Source organism: Callionymus lyra, chromosome 5 (assembly GCF_982586985.1).
Source record: "Callionymus lyra chromosome 5, fCalLyr1.hap1.1, whole genome shotgun sequence".
NCBI lineage: Eukaryota > Metazoa > Chordata > Actinopteri > Syngnathiformes > Callionymidae > Callionymus > Callionymus lyra.
This window is the reverse complement of record NC_141822.1, coordinates 30,895,266-30,919,116: the sequence shown is the minus strand read 5'-3', so window position 1 is coordinate 30,919,116 and position 23,851 is coordinate 30,895,266. Positions and strand designations below refer to the sequence as shown.

The following is a 23,851-nucleotide window of genomic DNA, read 5'->3' as shown; positions in this document are numbered from 1 at the left end:
AACAAATGTGTTTTTGGTATTCCTCGTGTTGCTTCTGGGTCAAGGTGAACGACCTCCCTGGCTTCCATAAATTTATATACAGTGGTGGAGTTTGGGTCACCTTGAGCCAGAGACAACACAAGGGGGGTCAGTGGAGGAACCAACTATACTAGTACTCAGTCAACTAATTATTGGAAAATAAAAATGACATTCCACACCAAACAATAAAACACCTTGTAGTGACTGAAACCTGGTTCTCTATAAGCTCAGAGAAAAACTTTTTTTAATTGATCTATATAATGAGCCATCTTATGTCCTGCTGCTGAAACTTTTACTCCATCGTTGTTAGATGTTTATCTATGCATTGGATGATTTGATGAATGTCTTCATGAGAGGGACAAATGGTAGTTGAGTGTGATTGACACGACCTCACGACCTCTGCTCATAATAATGTCTCCCTGTAGTGACCAGGGTTTGAGTCCAGGGAGGGATTTTGTGATGATTCTGAGACAGTGATGTGAAAAGAACTACCTGCTGAGGTATGTGCTTGTCTACCTCGTGTGGACACCTGAATAGCTGTCTCTCAGGGACGGCCTTGAACTTCACATGTTGATTTGGAAAGTGCTCACTAAGACGCTCCACTTGTTCAATTGAGTAGTCAAACATTTTTTGTTTTTTTTAAATTAAAAGCTAATGGGCATTTTTCCAACTTGATCACTTTCTTCCCGCCTGTTTGATAACATTAAGTTTGTTTTTGTTTCACAAGGCCTTCATCCTGTTTAGTTCCATCAAGATACCTTTAAAAGGTAACAAGAAATAATGAAGAATATTTAAAAATGTGCAGGCTGCTGGTCACCTGACACCTCAGTGGAATGTGACGAGAGGAAGCGGCGACTGCTGAATGCCGCTACCACAGCGCCATCATGTGGAGACAGTACGTCATTGTAGGTAAGGAGCGTGCAATTGAGTCTGCGTCAATGTCCTTTTTACTCTAACCCGAGAAGTTTGCAGCATCCTCAGTGGTCCTACACGGAATTACTCCCCCTCCTCCATAATGCTAATGGTTGATGCAAACTTTCAAATCATAGTTGAACTGAAAGAAAACGACGTATTGTATGTCAATGCACCATACATCATGGCCACACATAGTATTGACACATATTCATTCAGTTTTCCTATTTGTTTAAATCCAATGTTCATGAATATAATTATAATATTGTAACAAAATGTAAAAATGTTTAATTTCTAGATGATATGACTCAAACCCTCAAGTAGGGGAACCCTATGCTCTTACGTGTGATTTATTTAGCTCTTTAAAGAGATATATAGAATCTTAAAATGTACCACCACATGATACATCTTATTGTGACAATGGAGGGTTTTTTTGTGAAGCGAAGGACATTTTTGATTGAATGCTATACTTTCTACCTTAGCTAATGCTAGCTTCAATAAGGTGTAATCTAGAATAAAATAATACAATTTATTTTCTAATATCAAACTGACAAGAAACTAGAAAGTTGTAAAAAAATCTTGTCTCAATCGTGTCAGTTCTTTCTCCTAAAAACAGTACAGACTTTAACTATCTACTTTAATGCGCCAAATATGGTTGTTTTATAAGGTTGCAATTGGACAGGGAAATACTTTAAAATAACTTTAAAAAATAGTCTTAATATTAGAGGGAAAAATAGATGTTTGTTTTGGTGATTCCATCCGACAGATCATTTTCCCTCATAAACTTTTCATACAGGCTGGACTTCACGACCTCTCGCAGGCTGATAAGTGAGCTCGGGGTGACACGCTACAGCGGTTCACAACATATCAGTGTCACTTCTTTCCTGACCGGTCTCATCCTGGAGGGAAACCTGACACCAGCCGGACACGCGAGGGGGGCACCCATCTCTAAATTAAGTTTCTGTGTGCACGACAGAGCGGGTGTGTTTCTCTCCTCGCCTCACAATCCTCACTGAGGGCGGTTGCTCAGCAGAGGAAAAATCTGCTGGCGGACGGAGTGTAAACAAAGTGGACTTGTTAATGCGTCAACTGGGCTGGAGAGTTCTGACTCAGGTCTGGAGTTTGTAGCTCTCGTGGGTAGATCTCACAAACACATCTACAGAAAAACCAAAGTAAATCCAAACAACAACTCATCTGAGTGTGCATGGTTTTGTTCGTGCACATCTATTGTAAAGTCATTTCTATTTTATCATACCATAAAAACTGGGTCATTGGGAAAAAGAAATCTAGGGTTTAAGAAAAAATGTTTTATTGAAAAAGGTTAAAGAAAAGTAGTACAAAATTGTCCCTGAAACATGTTGGAGACGATGTGGTGGTGTGGGCTTGCAAGGCTTCCTCTGGGTTCTTGAGTCTTCGTCACGGCAGCATAAAGTTATGAAAGCAATTTCTTTTGTTCACCTTAAAATGTTCCTTTACAATATACCTTTTATTTTTATTATCATCGCCTTCAACTTCTTGGTGTTGACCAAAATTAATCTTTCATATCATGCTGGTATTTCATTTTAAAAGCTTAAATCTTGTCTTCCCCACTCGACTTCTCACCCCGTCCATCACTATAGCAACAAGAAGAGTTGATCCCTGAAGTAATCCTACTCTCACCTACAATGCACCTGTCACTCCTGCACCACTGTCTCACTGCCCGGCGTCATTTCCAGATCACCCTCACGACCCTCTCCCTGAACTTCATTTTTTAATTCTCGTACCTAGTCTTGCACATTTTCTACAGTGAATCATTTGTGTTTTGTTTTTTATAATCTCATTACAATTATTTTCCTTCCAATTAAATAAATAAATAAAATGTTTATTCGATAATTATAACATGAGGGTATGTTTTAAAATAGATATTCATCATATTCATGTCTAAATTGAGTGTTTTAAACGCTTTCTTCCCACTTCTGTACTTCTGTACTGTGTACAACACTATCTCATTTTTGTTTTTTTAAGTATGTTTATCAAAGCATTACGAATGTACAGTATATTAAACAATGTCATGTTGAAATATATATATTTTTTAATGAATATTCTCACCGTATGTTTCCATATTTGTTTCTGTGAACTTTTTGCTGTGACGAAACAAGCCTCCACTGTGGCTAGTGAATCTTATCCTATCTCTTGATACTCGTAAGAAGATGTTGGTTACTTTATATTCTCATGATCTAAACACTCATTTTTGGTAATGAAAGGCTACAAAACGTTTTCTATTTCAACAATCAAAAACGTCTTTAGTTTCAGTCTTGAATTGTGCAGATTTCTCCATGTCAGACCACATTCCTCTTTATTTAACTTTAATTGCAAAGTCTCGTCTGTCCGTCCAATCTTCATAATCCGGCAGATGTCTCAAATATCCACATCCATGAGTGCCTCTTTCTCTCAGCTGCAGACGTTCTCAAGTGTTACCTTCTCACACTCCAAATACAAAGGGCTGATAAGAGTTAACAACGCCTCTCAACCTTCACCTGTTAAACCCCTTTGGTTCCAGTGTAGTCAAGAGCATATCCTGGCTCCATATTGCCCCTTTACTTCTCCTTCAGTCAACAAAGCTTAATCTTGACTGATAGGGAGCCATAGAGAGAGAGTCTAATCTGAACCAGTGAACCTTTCAGGTGATTGTGGACCATGGTGGCCCGGCATAGTCTCTTTTGCCCCGCCATAGTCTCCCTCAAACCCTCTGGTTTTCAAAGAGAATTAAGACAAAATATTTTGGTGGAGGAGCCGTTATAATGGAGGAAAACAAGACTTGATTAAACATATCATGCCAAAATATGCCAAAATGCTAACGTTGACTAAAACAAGATATATTTGTTTAAAAACATGACTGGACTCTTAAGTGCTTTTCACTGACATGGCTGAGTTTGGTCCCCTAAAATTGTTGAAAAACTATGTAGTACACAGGCTTGTGTTTGGCACACTTTAAGAATGAAGCATTAGCATAGAACTGTGAGGAAAACAGAGAAGTTGTTTTGGTCACACGACACGGTTGAGCAACAGTGAGGGTCCATGGACGCTCATGAAGTTGCCTTCATTACTTTGGTACATCTTTGTAAAATATCCCATCGCACTTCCAAGTCAACTTCTCCGACACATGGGCGACGCTACCGATTGGAAAAGCCGTTGGTTCTTCTCCAGTTTCTCCTCGAGGCACTGCACGATAATCGGGTCGACTCTCGGGTCAAACTTGTTGGCGAACCAGTGATGCTGCGTCAGAAGCCAGCGCAGCTCTGCGGCGCCGTAAATACAAACGCTTCGAAGGTGCTGCCCGGAGCACCGCGGGTAAACGCTCCCCTCCAGGTACTCCCACTTCACCAGCCGGGTCTTACTCATCAAGTCTGTGATGTCCGGGTGACTTCTCGCTACTTCTCCGGGTACTCCTGGCAGTCGTACAAGTGTAGCCCAGAAGTGCTCGTCGGGCGAGTATGTGTCCTCCGACCACGCCAGGAAGTCTTTGGCCACCTTTGAGGAGCTGATGTGAGCAATAAAGTCTCGCGACAAAACAAAGTAAGCGCTCCCTATGAAGACCTCAATGCCATGAGGCGCCGCCGCCTTCACCACGGATGTTTTCACCAAGTTCTTGTTATACTCCTGCACCTGCAGCTCATGGTGAAAATGGAAGCGCTCCTTCTTGTACTCACTGGGTCGACTGGTCTCCAACATGTTGGCGCCCTGAAGCTTCCTCAGTTCAGACACCAGCTCCATGTTGGACCTGAGGGGGAAGTCCTGGCCGCACAGGTTGATGACGTACTTCCAGGGACGTCTGGACGCCAGAAGATCAGAGAGGCAGTTCAGATCGGCTCTGAGTCGGTTGATGCTGCCGTAGTGGACGTGTTCAAGCTTGGAAGCGACGAAGACGTTGGGCAGACAGTTGGCTAGACCTTCTATAGCGGCAATGAAGTGAGCAGGAGACTTTCGGTCGTAGTGGATGCAGTAGATGTTGCTGGGTGAGTAGATCGCCCTGATTAACCTCTCCACCATTGTTGCAGATTTATGAACCACCAGCGAAAACGCCAGAGGAAAGTCTTCTTCCTCTTCCGTCACACACACCTTATCGTATCCTCTGGTTCTTCTGAACGCCGGACAGTCGGCCGTGAGGTCGACCATCGACTCGTCTCTTTCTTCCACGCCGAGGTTCCTCTGGATGATTAGCGATTTTCCCACCTCCACAGGGTCCATGGCGTAGATGGCAGAGCAGTTAATGTCATGCTTGTGGAAGGTCGGAATGCCACCACGAAACGGAGAATAAACTTCGACAACATTCCGGTACATCAGGCTGACCAACATCAGAACACACAGACTCAGCAGTGAGAGGAGGGAAGTCCGTCTTCTGAGTCTGAGAGGTGAGCATATGCTGTTCATTCTGGAAGAGAATTGAGGAAATTAAACATTCATTTTATTTTATTTAAATTAAACAAGAAGTTGAACTTTCAAACCATTTAAAGAATAATTTACTCCTAATAAACCAAACACAAGAAAATCCTTAATAACAAATACATAACTATTGCTATTTTGAAATAGGAACTGTAGGAGGCAGAAAAAATAAAATACACTTTTTTATAGAAATGATTTACTATATATATTGTAAACCTCAAATGAAAGAATATGACCAGATTGAAATAAACAACCAACCAGCTGTGACATGTCTATAGAATAAAACAGTAAATTAAATTCTGTGAAACATTGACATGCTTTATTTTAAAGGTGTGTGACATCTATAAAACAAAACAGTACCGGATATTATTTGAAACAAAGGAAACCAAACAGCAGACCACACAGGAAACGGAGAAAATGTAAAATGTGTCTATTCACTGGTAAGCAGCTGCAAAAAACACAATGATTTATCTGCACATTTTTCAAATCCTAACACACTTAACAACTGACAACAAAAGCTAAAAACAAAAAAGAATTATGGGAGAAAAAACACAGGGAATGTCCACATTAAAATCTATTGAAAATTACATGACAAATATTGACAATAAAGATTTAATAAAATGCAGAAGATTAACAACAGAAGGTGGATGTTTTCATCTGAAGGAAAGGAAGAGTTTATCTCATCTAAATCATGGTTCAAGGGTGCAGCCAAACTCCAACAGTCAAACTGACAGCTAAGACATACATCCCACAGATACTGTATTAAGTCAGATTTTACAAAATAAAGTAATCTGTTTTTACAACAACCGTAAATTGGGAAATATTGATGTATTTTGTGTGTCATAAAGTGTTCTATATGTAGGATGCTCAGGTTGGTACCTGGGGTCGAATTGTCACAAATGTCCTAGAAAGCGTTCTTGTTGATACAGTCATCACAAAATATGTCATAGATTTGAGAAAATTGAAAGCGGCAATTCAAGACAGAGTTCAGGTTGATAATGTCAGTAATAAAACAATTACTCAATTGTTCAGAAGGTTCGGATGAAGCAATTGTGCAAGGTACCGTTGTAAAGGTATATGCATTAGTGTTGAACAACTCTGTTATCAAAGTTAATTGACATTTATGTTCAATGAGTAACCAAGTCAGTGTGTAGGTTGTAGGGTTATGATCGCTCTCCACAAGTCCACTAATGTGATTTTTATTCTAACACTGAAATTCTCGTTTCACATCTTTATCTTCTTTGTAGGTAATTGTTTTTTTCCAAATTATCCTCAGCAAATACAGCAATTCTTCATGAAAAATAATCAAAATAAAATAAGAACAAGAAAAAAGAGAAATAAAGACACAATCTAAGTCTAAAGAGAAAGAGAAAGAACGTAGATCAAAGAAAGTATGGTCCTAAAGCATAAATGTTCTTATATAAATATCTGTATTTCCATTCTTTGTTGTTGCAAAATATTACAACAGATACAATAATTGACTTTTTAAGGAGTTTGAAGTGTTTTGTTGGTGAGACTCACTTTCGTTCATGAGATTAACTGCATGATGGAAAGCCAGACTGTGTGAAGAGTTTTGAACATCAGTTTCAACCAATGTGTCCTAGAAGACCATCTGCTTTCCTACTCATGTGAAACCCAAGACAATTTTCCTCGCACCAGTTTAAAATAAGTGCTCCCCTTGAACAAACAGAAAAGTAATAAGTGCTCCCCTTGAACAAACAGAAAAGTAAAAAACAAACAAACAAACAAAAAGTTGGGAAAAAAATAGTATGATTGAACTAATAAACAATAGCTGACATAGAAAATAACACATATTTAAATAGCAAATGAAGAGGTTCAAAATTTAAAAAATGAATGAATCATGTGTCATAACATGTAAGACATTGTTAATATGTTTTGTCAGTTAATTATTAATGACATGCATTTAAATATATATATAAAATTGTCTTTACTTTCTTTTCTTTCTTTTTTCTTTACTTATATGGTAAATGGATGGAGTGTATTTAACTTACCTTCCACGGGGATGGTTAATATGTGTTCACACAGAAAGAAGAGCATCAAGAACTGATGTCACGTAAGCAGAACTCACCTTGAACGCCTCACACTCGGGACCTGAACGCCTCGCTGGTCGTGTGATCCAGCTCCGCCCTCCGAAGTTAGAAAGATGGAGAATATTAAAAAAAAAGAAAAAAGTCGTAAGAAGAAAACTCCGAATAAGTCCGTCTCCGTCCTTCATCTATGATGTGAGATTGTGAACCTCTCGACGTGTGGGGAGAGATTAATTCCGCTTCTCAGGAGTGACGGCTGACACCAGCGCGTCTGTCGCCTCGTCGCTGCTCATCTCCAGACAGGTCGAGACAGGACCTGGACTCGAGGGGACTCCAGGAGACCAGACGTGTTACGAGGGCGACCCCGGAAAAGTGGGAGGTGCTCGGGGACAGTTCGAAACCTTGTGAGGACTTCTGTGGCTGCGAAACCAAACTTTCAAAGTGAAAAACGAGTAAAAACGTGTTTAAAAAGGTAGTTAAAAAATATATATATCACGAGTTAAAATATTACTAGCAGAAGGTGATATTTGCTCCAGGGGGAGATATGGAAACTTGAAAATAGTTGAGTTTCCTGTAATGTAAGGACCTTCAGGTGGAGCAGTTGACCCACCCACACGCCCACCTCACCACAATGACCCTCTTTGAAAAGCCTCGGACGTCCCTCTTCGCCACCATCTTCACCTCACACAGGAGGACAGAGTTGGACTTGTTTCCTCTTAATCACTCAGGAGCCGCCGCTCATTATCAGGGATGAATGAGGAACTCATGCTTCAAGTCATCTGAGCCGTTCAGAGCGACAGACCTCTGAAGAAGCAAGAATCACATTCTGTTCTGCAGAACACGAGCAGTCCTGTGGAACATTGACTACCTCTATTGTGCAGCTACAGAAGGCTTTATTAAAAAGGACGTTGTTTTAGAGGGAACATTAAAGACCAAAGTCCAAGGCCAGCTCTTTGGTCTTTGAGGTGTTCAGCTGCAAGTGGTTCCTCTCACTCCAGTCCACAAAGTCCCTGGACAAATCGGTACATCAACGACCTGAAGTGAGGTTATGCTGGAAGAGGTTGTGTGGACCTCCTCCTGTAGGTGTCCTTTGCCTCCCTCAAGCATCGCTTCACCTCCTGCTGTGCTGACCTGATGGCTATAAATGCACTTATAAAAAACAACTAAATATACAACAAACTACTTCTTACTTATTTCTCTCTCCTTCTGCAAAAAATCTTCTTTTTTTTAGAGTACCGGTAGTATAACTTTTTTTTAAACTACAAAAGCATTTAAAAAATATTCTATTTGAATATCTTTCCATGCTTCTCAACATTCATTGTTCAATCTTCATAATAGTGCGGAAACACGTGTGTAAATGTGTTAAACCACAGAGAAATCGTTTGGATCTTCTCATTGGTCGTTAAATTGTTGAATGTTAAGATAAACATCACAGAAGTAACATGTTTCTAGTACCTTTTTTTGCATATTCAGCAGGGGAAGTTAACACTAAGCACACAAGAAAGAAAAGACCTAATGAATTGTAAAAAAAAACATTTGAGTTTTATAATTTCATAACTTCCAGTGTGGTACAGGCTTTAAATCTTGCAGTCCTTGAATTATGAGGTACAATGTTTCCAGAATTCTTATCTTAAAATAACAAATTGAGAAGAAACATTTTAGGTTAGGTTAGGTTAGGTAGAACTTTTTTGATCCCTCAGGAGGTCTCCTTCGGGAAATTGTTTTTTTTTTTCAATTATCCACAGCAATACAGCATTTTCATAAAAAATAATCTAAATAAAATAGGAACAAGAACAAAGAGAAATAAAGAGAAAGAACAAGATGACACAATCTAAGTCTAAAGATAAAGAACATAGATCAAAGAAAAATAACAAAGACAAAGGATACAAAGATTAACATCATGATACTTTTACTCCACTCCTGCCCCCGAACTCAGAATTGTAAGTAAGTAAGTAAGTAAGTAATTTTTATTTGTATTGTGCTTTTCCAGACCAGGGTCACAAAGCGCTTAAACAATCAAAACAATTCTCACTAAAGTATATACTTTAAAGGTCAATATAAAACTGAGAAAAACACTGGAGTTCCAGGAAATCAATAAAAAGCCTAAACAAATAAACACGTTTTAAGATGTTTCTTAAAGGAGTCAGTAGATCCATCAAGCGCAACGAGAGGAAGATCGTTCCAAAGCTTAATTTAATTACAATTTAATAGCCCGAGGAATTAATGAGTCCTTGAGTCTATTTGTTTTTTTCACCTAGGAAGGAGCATTCGTGCACTCGTTCTGCTTCTCTGCTCACTGATGACAGTGTTCAGAGGATGACTGTCGTCATCCATGATGGACAATAGTTTGTTCAGTGATCTCCTCTCAGCAACTGTCAACAGTGAGTCCAGCTTCATGCCAACCACAGAGCCAGCCCTTCTGATCAACCTGTCCAACCTGTTGACACTCCTCTTGGACACATTTCCACCCCAACACACCACAGCATAGGACAAGACACTGGCACACAGGCTGGTAGAACATGCAGAGGAGCCTCTTGCAGATGTTAAATGATCAGAGCCTCCTCAGAAAGTACAGTCTACTCTGAACTTTGCAGGACCAGTTTACTGTCCAGCCACACACCGAGGTACTTATAGGTGTGAAGTATCTCCACCTCGTCGCCTCTGATGGACACTGGACGTGGCTTTGTCCTGGACCTCCCGAAGTCCAAGACCAGCTCCTTGGTCTTTGAGGTGTTCAGCTGCAAGTGGTTCCTCTCATTCCAGTCCACAAAGTCACGTATTCGACTCCTATTAGAGTCTATTTTAGCAGGCTGTTAAGTGTTTTCCTGAAACTTGAATCTACAGGATTTTTTTTTTTTTTTTTTTTTGTTTGATGATAGACCAATCTTTTTTTTCTTAATCCTCAGACTTTAATACTTCACAACCTTTTTACATTTTTCAAACCCAAAACGATTTTAGTTTTAGGAATGACACTGAATATTTTGATTATTACTCATCATCAGACATCATTCAATATGTATACTAATGCAGAAACACATGGTTGTATCTATTTTTGTTACAACACAGTGTTCTCTAGTTGCAAACACCTCATTAATCATGAAGTTGTTGGCCATTAATTTTAAATGTGAAGAAAGAAAATACATTTAATAAAGAAACTGAAGTCAACTGCAGTGTTGTGATGATTCCAAAATCCAGATGTGCAGGTTACGTTTATGTTCGTACCATATGGACTGAGAAAGTTCTCATAGTATTAAAAAGTATTTCAAAGTATTAAATAATGAATGGATCAGAAAATACATTTAAAATGAAATGTTTTTCTAGTTATTGATTTTATTATTATTATTTTATGCCACTGATTTTATGCTTGCATTTTATTTGTATTGTCAATTTTAGTTTAAGAAATAATGGAGATTATTTTGTTTGTTAAACTATTTACTCTTTAGGCTGAACAACGATGTTCTTATCCAGCTTGTTAGTTCTTATTAGGAATAAACTCTCTTTACCCTTTAATTCTCGGAACAAGGATGAATGTAAAAACAGCAGTGTTGTTATCACTGCAAGTCCCTCCCACTTTGTTAAAGTCTGCATGTTATGAACGATCTTTTCAAACGAGTTGAAGAGAGAAAATGGGAACTTGTGGGACTAGGACCTTTGTTTTTTTTATTGACAGACCTTCACCATCGACAAATAAGAAATGAAAGTCACATTCATTGTCCAACCTGATAGAACCAGAGCTGCACAGCCTGTGTATATGTTAAAGTGAGTCATCTTTATCATTCACAAAGACCTATCCGTGGATTCGTGGTTTATTATTTACATGGTTAATTTGAACTTGCTCTATGCTACCAGTGCAGCTCTTGAGCTTACGAAGACAACATCACTGTGGCAAGGAAAAACTCCCTCTTGGAGGCAGAAACCTTGAAAGGACCAGGCTCCCGACAGACAGTCTCCTTCCCAACTGATCAGGCCGATTGCAAATGTATATAATACACAAGTAAACAGGCTCAAGTGGAGGGAGAAAGTGTGTGTTAGTGTGTGTTTGGATGTAAGTGTGTGACAGTGTGAGTGCACACACATCTGCAGGAGGGGCAAGAGGGAACCTCCGGGGGGCAGGACACCATCCCCTGAGTCCCAGTGACAACGAGAAGCTATGCTGCCCCCAACCAAGCCACACCCAGGAGGGGGCACGTGGCAGCAAGATGTAAGATGAGACAAGCGTTAGAATAAAAAATAGAGTCAGAATCCAGTTTTGACCACCAACAAGGAGTGGAGAGGCGCTTGGAACGGCTCGTCCCAAACAACAGAAGGACCTCTCTCTCCTTGCTGGCTTTTTATTCCATATTTCAGGTGACGACACACTTGAGTTCAAACAGTCTGTTCATTTGTTGCTGGACGCAGCCAGCGCATTGTCATCTCCTGCATACTGAGTTCAGCTCCCTTATCTTGCTGAAGGTCTTAATGCACAAACTCTCATTTCCTGGGAAACGAAACTCTAACCGGGCACATTCTTTCCAGCTCATTTGGAGTCGCAGTAAGCAGGACTACATGTTTATTGTGATAAAACTATGAGCAAAAAAAATTCTTGAACAATGCAACAGGAGCAGGCGCCAACTTGGCGATGATAAGAAGAGAATGTTCGTTGATCTCAGGGCCGGGTCTAGGCAGGGGCAAGAGGGGGCCTGGCCCCCTCAAATAAATGTTGTGCCCCCTCAAACTTACATGTAAGTAAGTAAGTAACAGCACAATGCCCCCTCAAGATTTGTGGCTGCCCCCTCATACATGCCTGTCTAGACCCGGCCCTGGTTGATCTACTGAATCACTCCCAGGCAGTGGACACGGTGGAAAATGATTTTATTCACGGTGTATATCTACCATTTCATTTGTTAGAAACGTGACTTTTCTTCAATCTGCATATGATCTGTTGTGACATTTCGATTCGCTCATGACAGAACTCCAAACTGTTTTTTTTATTATTTGAAAGTCTTAGTTTATCCGTTCTACGAGGGCGATCTGGGATTCCAGGGAGTTCAGGAGTGTATTAATCGAGAAAACCGACAAACCTTTTCCTTTACGTCCCATGTTTCCTTGTCCGTAATATAAGTGCTCGACAAATTCCTCTAGTTGCTCTGGAGATTCCCTGGTTGCTACTGGATGACTATTATCAAATGATATACTTTAATTGGTTGTTTTCTTTCAGTGATAGAATGAGAGCGTCCTCAAAACTCTTACATCATCTCCTCCTCAAAGAAAGTCAATGTGACTTTCTTTTTATTCCAGAGTCATACAGGAATGAAGGACCGAGAGAGAGTCAATGTTATACCAGGCAGAACTGTGAAAGAGCTGACGCCAGTCTACGGGAGGACAGGCATAAATAAAAGTATCCTGATGACAGATCGCCGGCATCATGCTTCGTCAGGACGTCCCGCCTCAAACCGCCCGGAACGTTCAACTTCCGACAGAACAGAGGAAACAGGGGAGGAAACAGGAAAAGTACTGACAAGAAAATGTATTGAGGAGGGATCATTGCACCATCAACATATTGTGCTAAATAATTAGTCTGAAACACGGTTATAAGAGGGAGATAAGATTACCAAAATTAGAACACTGACATTGTTACTTTATGTTGATTTATATATACCTAAATATATATCTAAATGTGTAATTGTTGTAACCAGACCTGGCTAAAGTAGAGTCCATGGGAACATGTAGTCAGTATAAAAGTGGCTCTAATGAAGGAAAAGATCATGTAAGTAAGTAAAAAAATGTCTAAATCGCCTTTCATAGACCAAACAACTTAAACAACTAAAAAATACACAATGTAAAAACACAAATATATATTTTTTGTATTTATTTATTCAATATTATTCAATACAGTTAATCTCTTAATATAAGTGGATTTCACTACTTTATTTGTTGAATTTTTGAATTGTGGCCCCTAATAACAATCATTATATAAAATATAGCCCCTGAGAAGATCTTATTTCCCACCAACAGGAAGGAGATCTCAAGAGGGATTTATAGTCTAACGATTTACTGTTCGATCCTTGTTTTGTCCAGGTGATGGCGACAATACTGTCGAAGACGATTACGAAGCGACTACAACCGTAGAAGAAGAAAGTTATAGCCCCGCCCCTCAACTGCGTGACAGCAGCTGAGGCGTTGGTCATCACTTCCGGTTCGCCATATTACATCAGTATCAAGCGTGTGGGCTAAACATATTTAAGATGAGCGTCTGAACGAGAATACACCTTTAGTCTCGAGTGAGTGACTTTTATCTTGTTTACGGTTTAATATTGTAGGAAAGTAGATTTGTCAATGTACGAGTAACGAGTGAATCGGCTAATGCTAATGCTAAAGAAGGTCGCCACTACCGGTGTTAAAACATGTTTTGTTCTTGAACAAATTGTAAATTTCCCTTTTTGACACCGTTAATAACCATGTGAATACTCTCTCACGTTTTATGCAGTTAAGCTATTATTTATATTATTAATTTATAAGCCTCTGACTCAGGGTTTAGTTCAGTTCAGTTTATTTTTAAAGGACAATCTACAATATTAAACCATTTAAATAATGTGTCCTTTAAATACTACTTGAGTGTACTACTAAACGTTAATATTCCCAGGAGCATTTCGTTGTAACCCCACATAGACATGTTTGTGTTGTTTGTCTGGTGTGTTTATTTGTGTCAACGAGTTCAAAAGTTGGGATATATTAATATATTTAGTAAAACAAATACCTAGTAGAGTTAAGCACAAAAGTGAGACGTTATTTATAAGTGATTCATTTAGTGTTTTTATCCCAAACTGGGATATTGTAATGTAGCAGCTGGAAGAGAAAATAAACGAAATCCTTACAGACACGCTATCATGAGAATGAAACCGTTGATGCACGGTACATGTATGGAAATGTATCATATCAACAAAAAACACATAGATGACAGTGCTGTCCATCCATCTTTCTGTCTTCACAGTGTTCATTTAGATCTCTATACATTTCCACTTTACGACACTTGTCTCAGGAAAAGTTCTCAATTCTGTCCAGTGTGTGATAATGCTTTGTAAATCTATGTCTCTAGATTATTAATTCATGTTAATCCGTAATACATGTTTGTAAACATTTCTTGTTAACGAAAAGAATGAAGCATGCGTCTCCTCTTTAAGACATTGTTCACCTTTTAAATACATTTTGTTGTCATCTACAGTTTTAAATGTTGGATCTCAAATGATTGCAATATGAGTCCTTAGACAAAAAGCAAATTCTTTAAATGTCAGAAAACATTTGAAGAAGTGTCAAGCACTACATTCCTTAAATGATTTACCTAGCACTGGAATGATTCATTGAATTTTTTTTGGATACATTTTCCTCTGCTTTAGGAATAATCTTTAATTTTACAGCTCAGACATGCCTCTGATTTCATGCAGGCAGAGGAAGAAGATGGAGGGCTGGATGTTTGAGTGAAGCAGCGGGTAGATGGAGGACAGGCGTGTGTTATAAGGAAATGTTGAAAGCTTAATTATTTGAAGCTGGAAATGAAAGGAAAACACATTTCTGTCCATTGTAACAACAGTTCTTGTCTAAAACGACAATATGACTTAAATGCTGCAGTAACAATTATTTCCCAAAATTGAAAGCAAACCGTTGTGTCTTTTGAGAGTGTAATATCTGACAGAAATCTATTGTATATATATAATGGTGGGTGTTTTCGTCTTTTGTTTCATCTGTTGGCTTGTGTCAGAGAGTCAACAAGTCTATATTATGAACATATGATGTCATTGATTTTCTTAAGAGTTTAGAATTTTACTGTTTCTTCTTTGTGATCCACAGCTGAGTAGAACTAGAGAGCATGTTGTCCAGGCTGTTCCGGCAGCATGGCTTGCTGGTGGCCGCTCACCCCTGGGAGGTAATAATATGCACGTTGGCCCTGACCGTCTGCCTTGTGTCCATGAACAGCCTGACCTCCAGCAGTCAGGTCTGCAGCTGGAACGACTGTCCTAAAGTAGAGGAGGTGAGAGCTCCACGACACACAGTTCTCGAACGCATCGCAATGTTGTGTTTGGGGTAGTTTCTGAAAACATTTAAAAGTAAAGTAAGCCAGAGACGATTCTTGTTTTTAACTCGCACTTCATGGATCGATGCGTTAAAACAGGTTAAACTAATCACAGTTCAACTTCCAAAGATGTGTGTTGAGAAAGTTGTCTCATCTTCTTAAGTTAGATGTTGACATTTTTCTGTAATGACACTTAATAATGTGAGTATACATTAGTGTTGATTAGCCAGGTGTAAGTTGTTGACAAATGTTTTGGCAGAGGGCTGAACAAGTTCACGAAATTAATCTTGTAACATTCCTTGTGTCTAATTTTTTTTTATACAAAAATTACATCAACTGCCTCGAGCAAGAATGAGAATTTAATTATAGCAATTCTTTGATTTATTGGACAATAAACCAAATATACACACTTATTACAACATTAAGCCATTAACAATCCAATATCACGCGTATATGATGGAAAGTCTGTGAATTAGTAAATCACTAACCTGAAGTTCATCTTCATTAAAGTTGTCTGTAATGTTCCAAATCAGTGAAAATGGTGTCGTAACCCACAGGCCAGACTAATGAATCATCACATAGTCGTCCAGCTGACCTCACAGGTTTATCTTTAGTATTTTCACTTTCACTATGTGTCACTAAAATAAATTCTCACAATAAAAGTCTGTGAGTTTATCAGGTTTTTCTGTTTGAACAACGTGCTTGTCTGAATCACTTGACTACATTGTCACGGCGTTCTTATCGGGTCACTTTATCTCCCCCACGATTTCCTCCACAGGTAAAAACCCACAGCAGTGATGTCATCATCCTCACGGTCACTCGCTGTGTCGCCATCGTCTACATCTATTTCCAGTTCAAGAACCTTCGACAACTGGGCTCCAAGTACATCCTGGGTCAGTGTGTGGGTCGACGCTGTGTCATTCTACGTGTCGTCTATTGAAACCTAATCCTATTTGTTCTTCTTCTCCAGGAATTGCAGGGTTGTTTGCTTTATTCTCTAGTTTTGTGTTCAGCACTGTCGTCATACACTTCTTTGGAAGGGAGCTGACAGGCCTCAAGTAAGTTTAATTCAAGTGCGATTCTTCTGCTGCACAACTGTTGTCTGCTACCATCCTAATGCATGTTCCCTCAGTTGTAAATGGTGAGGTTTGAAATCAGTCATCATGTGCTAGTACTATCGTCAGATCATCGTAAAGTAAACGGAATGGATTGCTGGGGAAACAAAATCATTCATATGTATGTTTCTGTTTGACAGTGAAGCTCTCCCGTTCTTCCTCCTACTCATCGACCTGTCTAAAGCCTGCACTCTGGCCAAGTTTGCCCTCAGCTCTGACTCTCAGGTAAACCCAGTGACGCTGCCGCTCTTGTCCACTTTATACTAATAGATATAACAAATCTATACATTCAATGGTTAGTTCATTAAATATGTTTTATATACTTTGATAATCAATAAACCTTTTTTTCCATTACAAGTGTTTGTCCATTAAGCTTAAATTTATATTGTCAGAAATGCAAAATAAATAAAATAATAGGTTGTATGACAATTGTAAACATGTGCAGCTTCAGTGAAGAGTTTACTGAGAGGGAGTGAGACAAAGTGAGTGTGAAAGACTGGTTGTTCAGTGTTGTACATGTTTCACTTTCATTTAAACCCATCATAAAGAACGTTAAAAATATTAATTTTAATGTCAGTTGAGGAGTCGTCAAATGTTCCACTCATATAAGGTGACACTGGTTGTGTTGTGATGCAGGAAGAGGTGAGGGAGAACATCGGGAAGGGAATGGCTATCCTTGGACCCACCTTTACTCTGGACGCTCTAGTGGAGTGTCTGGTCATCGGCATCGGCACCATGTCTGGTAAAAGACTGCACCATAATCACCTCTTCATGTGTCCTTTGAAATTGATTGATTGATTGATTGATATAACTCATCACAAGCACTAAAGCAGAGCTCGCTCGTATCGCAGGTGTTCCTCAGCTGGAGATCATGTGCTGCTTCAGCTGCATGTCGGTGTTGGCCAACTACTTTGTCTTCATGACCTTCTTCCCCGCCTGTGTGTCTCTGGTCCTGGAGGTAAGAAGAAAGTCTTGTGACGTCTGAGAATGTCGGCTCACGCCTGCACTCGCAGCTCTCCAGGGAGAGCCGGGAAGGTCGTCCCATCTGGCAGCTGAGCCACTTCGCCCGAGTACTGGAGGAGGAAGAGGACAACAAGCCCAACCCTGTGACCCAGAGAGTGAAGATGATCATGGTGAGGACGTCTGTGAAGCAGCAAGGAACCGTCATGCTCACTAACGTCCTTGTGTCCCAGTCTCTGGGCCTGGCGCTGGTCCACGCGCACGCCCGACTGGCAGCCGAGAACCCAGGTCCCAACCGAACGGTGGGCGGACCCATGGAGCCGAGACTGGAGTCCGGAGGAGCCAAGTGGCCACTCCAGCTCAACAGGTGCAAGATTTGTCTGTTAATGCTTTGGTTCCCAGCGACAAGTGGGTCCGACAGGTTGATTCGGTCCAGATTTGTGCGGCGCCTTTGAATTTATGTTGATTTATAAAACGTCAATATTTACTTCTGATTCTGATTGTTGTTAATAAATATTTGAATATTTTCGTTTTTACTCCATGGAATGATTTTAGTGATGCCATTTCTACTTTCATGACAAATATTTATACATTTGAGTCAATGGATGCGAATGTTAAGATAAATGGTGGTTTGTGTCCAGCATGGACCTGGAGCAGCTCATCACTCTGGCACTGGCTCTGCTGCTTGCCGTCAAGTACGTCTTCTTCGAGCAGCCGGAGACGGAGACGTCTCTGTCCATCATGAGTCCTCCGCCGCTGAAGCTGCGAGCGTCCGACAGCTGCTGCAGCTGGAACGACGTCTCTGACGCCACGACTCCTAAATCTACGACCAGCGAGAGCTCGCCGGCTTCACACACGGAGCTCACAGGTGAGTCTCGGTGTCCTGGATCACAGATCCATGTCTTCTGTTCGTAAACGTTGTTACTTTACCTGCAGAAGACACGAGAAATCCTCCGTCCATCAGTGACGACTTGAACTCCTGCAGCGACGACTCGATGCCGAGGAGTCTGCAGGAGTGCGTGAGCATCCTCACTGACCCTCAGGTGAAGATCTGTCTCTCAATCTGTCCTCAGATGTGTTCCTTCATCCATCACTATAGTCCTCTTCCTTCCTCCTTCACTTACTTTTTCAATGTCCCTCTGCTGGCTCATGTTCAAACTGATTCAAGAGTTGTGTGTCTTCAGCGCGGAGCTTCTTGCCTCAGCGACGTGGAGGTGATGAATCTGGTCGACTCCCGGAACATCCTCAACTACAAACTGGAGTCGGTTCTTGAGAGCCCAGAAAGGGGTGTTGGCATCCGGAGGAGTCTGCTCTCACAGAAGCTTCCGGCAGCCTCAGCGCTCGACTTTCTTCCGTACAAGGACTACGACTACACCAAGGTGTGCAAGAACTCCTCTCGAGTTCTGCTGGACTCCGTCAGTAACACCGGTGTGTCTGCAGGTGATGGGGACGTGCTGCGAGAATGTCATCGGGTTCATGCCGGTGCCGGTCGGGGTGGCCGGTCCTCTGCTGCTGGACGAGCGGTCGTTTTATGTTCCCATGGCAACAACAGAGGGCTGTCTGGTGGCCAGCACCAACCGAGGCTGCAGAGCACTGTCTGTGAGTGACGCTCCTGCTCTGCACGTCTGTGTTCTTGAAGCAAACGCTACAAACTCTGGGCTTTCCTTCCAGATGAGTGGAGGTTGTTACAGCAGGATCCTGGCCGACGGCATGACCCGGGGCCCGCTGGTCCGGTTGCCCTCGGCATGTCGTGCTGCAGAGGTCAAAGTGTGGCTGGATGGCTCCGAGGGCTTCCAGCTGATGAAGGAGTCCTTCGACAGCACCAGCAGGTGAGCAGCAGTGACGACTTTAAATGTTTCAATTCAACATTCGAGTTTTCTTGTCTTTGGTTTGATTATTGGTCTAGTTTTATTATATTTAATCATAATAACATTACATTTCCTTTAAAAGCACCTTTAAAACTCTCAAGATCAATTTACAGGTACTAAAGGAACACAATGAAGTCAAAGTATAAAATAGAATGTTAAAGAAGAAAAACGAAACTTGGCATTTAAAAAAAAAAAGCAATTACAGTGAAAGGATTTATTTTCTGTTCCACTTTAGATCAACAGTCCAGAACTGTGACTTGTATATGATGATCTCGGCACTTGTAGGTCATGTGATATAAAACCTACTATATATTACTATATACTCGTATAAATTCAGATTCACTTAACAAATGTTGAAAATCTTATAAAGAAGTTTTTCATTTTCAACCGTAACAGCGATTGTTTCACTACTGCGTGTGTGGAACATGTAAATAAAGTTACTGTGAAATGTTTTTCATTTAATTTTCCATTCACTCAACATTTTCAACTATTTCCTTTGATGTTCCACTTTTGTGAGACGAGAAATAAAAAAACTGCAGAGAGAAAATACATCATAGTATTTAGCTTGACTCTGTTTAACAAATCATAATGTTTCTTAATGATCGTCACATGACCAGCAGTCACTAAGAAAGTCCCTTGATGACTTGTTGATGAAAACTAGCCGGTGATCAACTCTCTTTCTCTCTCTCAGGTTCGCCCGCCTGGAGAAGCTACTGGCCAGTCTGGCCGGAAGAAACCTGTACATCCGCTTCCACTGTCAGACCGGAGACGCCATGGGCATGAACATGATCTCTAAGGTACAGCCTGCACGGTTCCTTCAGTGCTGAGAAACTCTCTGTCTTCAAGAAAAGGACAAATGAAAATGTTTGAATACTATTTACTGTATTAAAGCTCACAAAGAGTTACATTTTACTCAGCCTTAGATGAACAGAGACGTACACTTCAAACATCTTTAAATAGTTTGACATTCCTGTTCCAAAGCATCATTTGTAGCAGCCCCTCTTCCCTCACCCGTACTCTCTGAGGGAGCCACGAGGGAAGTTGTGCAGCTTGTTTTCAGAACGGCTGGGATGTTCTCCATCTACACCAGGGGTCGGGAACCTATGACTCGCGAGCCAGGTGTGGCTCTTTTGATGATTGCATCTGGCTCGCAGATTTCGGCTTTTCAGATAAAACATAAAATATTATCACTTGTTTCAGGGGTGGACAATACGTTGATCGCGATCGAAGCTGTTGCGAGTAGATCGCGTGATTTAATAAAATATGATATAAGAAAATAGTAAAGAGCTCTGATTGGCTGCTGTGCATATTAATCAAATGGTTATTGTGCCGATTGGTTGAAAATTTGATTGACATGCACAGCAGCCAATCAGAGCTCCCGCCTCTTCCACTGAACACACGGAAAAGATCATATGAATCGGGAATAAAAAGAGCAAAACGTGCGACAGTCATTTTACGCAATTCAGAAAAACGATATAGAATTATAAGCTTGTTTTTTTTAAATAATATATCGAACAAAATAATGCGCGTTTGATCGCTTCAGGTTCTTCTCTACGAGAGTCACAGAAACATGACGTCAGGTCCATCAAAGTTAAGCTGCAGGTTTCAATGAAAGCGCAACAAATGCTGGTTTTCCTTTTGTGATCGCGTCCTTAAAACACACTTGTATTAATACACCATCACATGATGACTATTTGTAAATTACCTTTATCTCACGAATGTAATAAGAATACGCAGAAACACAAACACGTTAAACAGGTGCAGGTGAGCCACACATTCTAATGACGTCAGAGACGATCAGACAAAGCGATGATGATGTGAAGTTACTGATTTATTTATTTATTTAACAGTTTTATTCTCGTTAAACTTCATCTGAAATTTGATTAATCCACTTGTGTGATTCATATCAGACATGTTTAAAATTAACAAATATAAACTGTTAGTTTGAATCCATGTTTTCATTTGTTTTTGTTTTTTCATGATCACAGAAATGGAGAAATTTTAGTCTTGTGCTTCATTTAAATATGATGGACATATTGAAATGGAGGCATGGAAAGGGATGAACCCGTCTGAATTCTTTGTTGATTTTGATGAACAAAGGAAAAGGGATTGAATTCGTGTCAAGCACAGATTCTTACATCTGAATATTATTTATATGGCTCTCACTGAAATAAATTTCCAAATATTTTGCTTTCATGGCTCTCTGAGTCAAAAAGGTTCCCGACCCCTGATCTACATCTTTTAACTTCATGATCTCTAACGCATTTCATTGAAGACGTAAAAGTGATATACGCGCTAGTCGCCAGCAGGGGGCGACAGAGAGAGAGAGTCTAATGCGTGTTGTTTCCCTTCAGGCCAGTGAACAGGCTCTGCAGCGACTGCAGGTTGAATTCCCAGACGCCCAGGTTCTGTCCCTCAGCGGAAACTTCTGCACCGACAAGAAGGCGGCCGCCGTCAACTGGATCCTGGGCCGCGGGAAGTCCGTTGTCAGCGAAGCCACTGTGCCCGGGAGGGTGGTCCGAGAGGTGAGAGACCAGAGAGCATGTTACCTCTCGTCTTTTCACCGTCTGAACAAACGTATCATCTCCCTGAGTGTCCTTGTGCCACTGTGAGCAACATTAGACGTACTGTCATCAGTTTGATTTATATCATAAACCAGTCATCTTTGACGATTAATTATATGCGCCCTAGCTACAATATTATGATTTCATTACCATTTTATTTTTAATTCTACATTCAAATGACATGAGATTTTGTGGACTGGTCCACATCTTCAAGAAGAGATCATGAATGTCAGAATGTCAGTCCATGATTGTTACCCATGGAAAGTATTGATTTATCACATCTTAAAGTTACCATTTAAATCAGAACCGTACACGTGCAGCTTAGAGGGAACATTGCCAGAATAGCGTCTCCTTGTTACAGCAGAAGCTCTGTGTGCTCAGGTGCTGAAGAGCACGGCGACAGCCCTGGTGGAGCTCAACATCAACAAGAACCTGGTGGGTTCTGCCATGGCGGGCAGCATCGGGGGCTTCAACGCTCACGCCGCCAACGTGGTCGCCGCCATCTTCATCGCCTGCGGTCAAGTGAGTCCTGTACTTTGACGATGTGGACTGCCGGATCTGACCCGATCTTTTTCCTCTCAGGACCCGGCCCAGACGGTGGGGAGTTCCAACTGCATCACTCAGATGGAGGCGACGGGTCCAGACGGTGACGACCTGCACATCAGCTGCACCATGCCGTCCATCGAGCTCGGTACTGTGGGAGGAGGAACCAACCTGCTGCCTCAACAGTCCTGCCTCCAGGTCCGACCCAGACTCCACCCCCTCAACCCTCTGGACCACGTAGTGATAACCTTCATGTTCTGTTCCTCAGATGTTGGGGGTTCAAGGCTCCTCTGCTGACAGTCCTGGAGAAAACGCTCGGCAGCTGGCCCGAGTAGTTTGTGCGACGGTTCTGGCCGGAGAGCTCTCGCTGATGGCTGCGCTCGCCGCTGGACACCTGGTGAAGAGTCATCTGACCCATAACAGGTCTGACCCGCCCTGCGAGTCCCCTGCCAGTGATCCACACAGAAGTTCTGACTCAAATTCTGCCCTCAGGTCCAAAACTAACTTGACACAAATGTCGGAGAAGACAACGTGACACAGTGACCCAGAGGAGAATGTGTGACCAGAAGCGTATCCTCCCCGTGACGCCAAATATCGTGCCAACTTTATGAAGACTCTCTGAAACTGAAGCGGTTCTGGGATCTTTCTGATGCCTGATTTGCACTCACGATCATTAACTGTTGACACATTGTCAGTGCTTTGCCTTCTGTCAATCTTTTGGTTACCATGGAAACCAGGCACACTGTGATCCTGTAAATACAGCAGTGGTTCAACTAATGAAATCAATCGTTAAATCACCGGCGGTTGTGTCACAAGCTAACAAGGTTTCTGTCTTTGCACTTGTGTTTTTGCACAATTATTGTACAAATGATTTGTTAGAACTGAAACATTTCTGGCTTGTTTTTAATTTACAAATCTGTCCATCTTTAAATTATGTTCACATCTGATGTGAACCTTATCTTGGTGCTTTTAACCTGCTTTGATTTCTGAATCACCTGACAAGACACCTACAGGAAGATGTTACCGTGGTAACGACATCCAACTCAGTCTTTTGGATGAAAAAAAAAAACTTGTGTGCTTTGCCGCCCTCTGCTGGGCATACATGGAAATCTTGCCGTCTTCTGACAATGGAGTGAGTCACGAGATCATCTTCTGGCTCAGCTCTGGCTGTGTGAGCAGATAGGATGCTTGTGGTTTCCATGGTTACACCTCAGTCGTACAAGCGTTGGCTGATGCGATGTGGACTTGTTACTGCTGACACCAGCGTGTCACTTCAGGACCTTTGGAAGTGTTGCACGTTAGAATAACCAATTTAATGTTTTATTTAATAACATGAATCTTCTACTTTGTGTCT

General features: G+C 41.1%; 2 protein-coding genes across 3 annotated transcripts; one reads left to right on the top strand and one right to left on the bottom strand.

The window, feature by feature from the left end:
- Positions 1-2,228: 2,228 nt before the first annotated feature.
- Positions 2,229-8,209, bottom strand: LOC148080309 (beta-1,3-galactosyl-O-glycosyl-glycoprotein beta-1,6-N-acetylglucosaminyltransferase 4-like). 2 transcript variants are annotated; one of them, XM_087791942.1, is made up of 2 exons: positions 7,442-8,209; positions 2,229-5,341 (listed from the first exon to the last, which is right to left on the bottom strand). In XM_087791942.1, exon 2 carries the CDS (start codon positions 5,338-5,340, stop codon positions 4,057-4,059), a length of 1,284 nt encoding a protein of 427 aa, XP_087648068.1. In that variant the 5' UTR covers position 5,341; positions 7,442-8,209; the 3' UTR covers positions 2,229-4,056. The 2 variants fall into 2 exon arrangements, with proteins under 2 accessions (XP_087648068.1, XP_087648069.1); XM_087791943.1 differs by having other exon boundaries at positions 7,365-7,442.
- Positions 8,210-13,542: 5,333 nt separating this feature from the next.
- Positions 13,543-23,837, top strand: LOC148080308 (3-hydroxy-3-methylglutaryl-coenzyme A reductase-like). The gene is made up of 20 exons (XM_087791936.1): positions 13,543-13,660; positions 15,225-15,405; positions 16,226-16,340; positions 16,418-16,505; positions 16,703-16,787; positions 17,199-17,304; positions 17,414-17,520; positions 17,576-17,695; positions 17,756-17,889; positions 18,164-18,390; positions 18,459-18,565; positions 18,707-18,901; positions 18,963-19,121; positions 19,194-19,351; positions 20,082-20,187; positions 21,745-21,915; positions 22,336-22,476; positions 22,537-22,695; positions 22,766-22,920; positions 22,990-23,837. The coding sequence occupies exons 2-20, from the start codon at positions 15,244-15,246 to the stop codon at positions 23,030-23,032; spliced, it is 2,538 nt and encodes an 845-aa protein (XP_087648062.1). The 5' UTR covers positions 13,543-13,660; positions 15,225-15,243; the 3' UTR covers positions 23,033-23,837.
- Positions 23,838-23,851: the final 14 nt, after the last annotated feature.

Coding starts and splice junctions, on each gene's coding strand:
- LOC148080309 (XM_087791942.1), bottom strand. CDS start 5,340: ATGAACAGCATATGCTCACCTCTCAGACTCAGAAGACGGACTTCCCTC.
- LOC148080308 (XM_087791936.1), top strand. CDS start 15,244: ATGTTGTCCAGGCTGTTCCGGCAGCATGGCTTGCTGGTGGCCGCTCAC. Junction 16,788..17,198: donor CCCTCAGCTCTGACTCTCAG/GTAAACCCAGTG, acceptor GTTGTGATGCAG/GAAGAGGTGAGGGAGAACAT. Junction 21,916..22,335: donor CCGGGAGGGTGGTCCGAGAG/GTGAGAGACCAG, acceptor CTGTGTGCTCAG/GTGCTGAAGAGCACGGCGAC.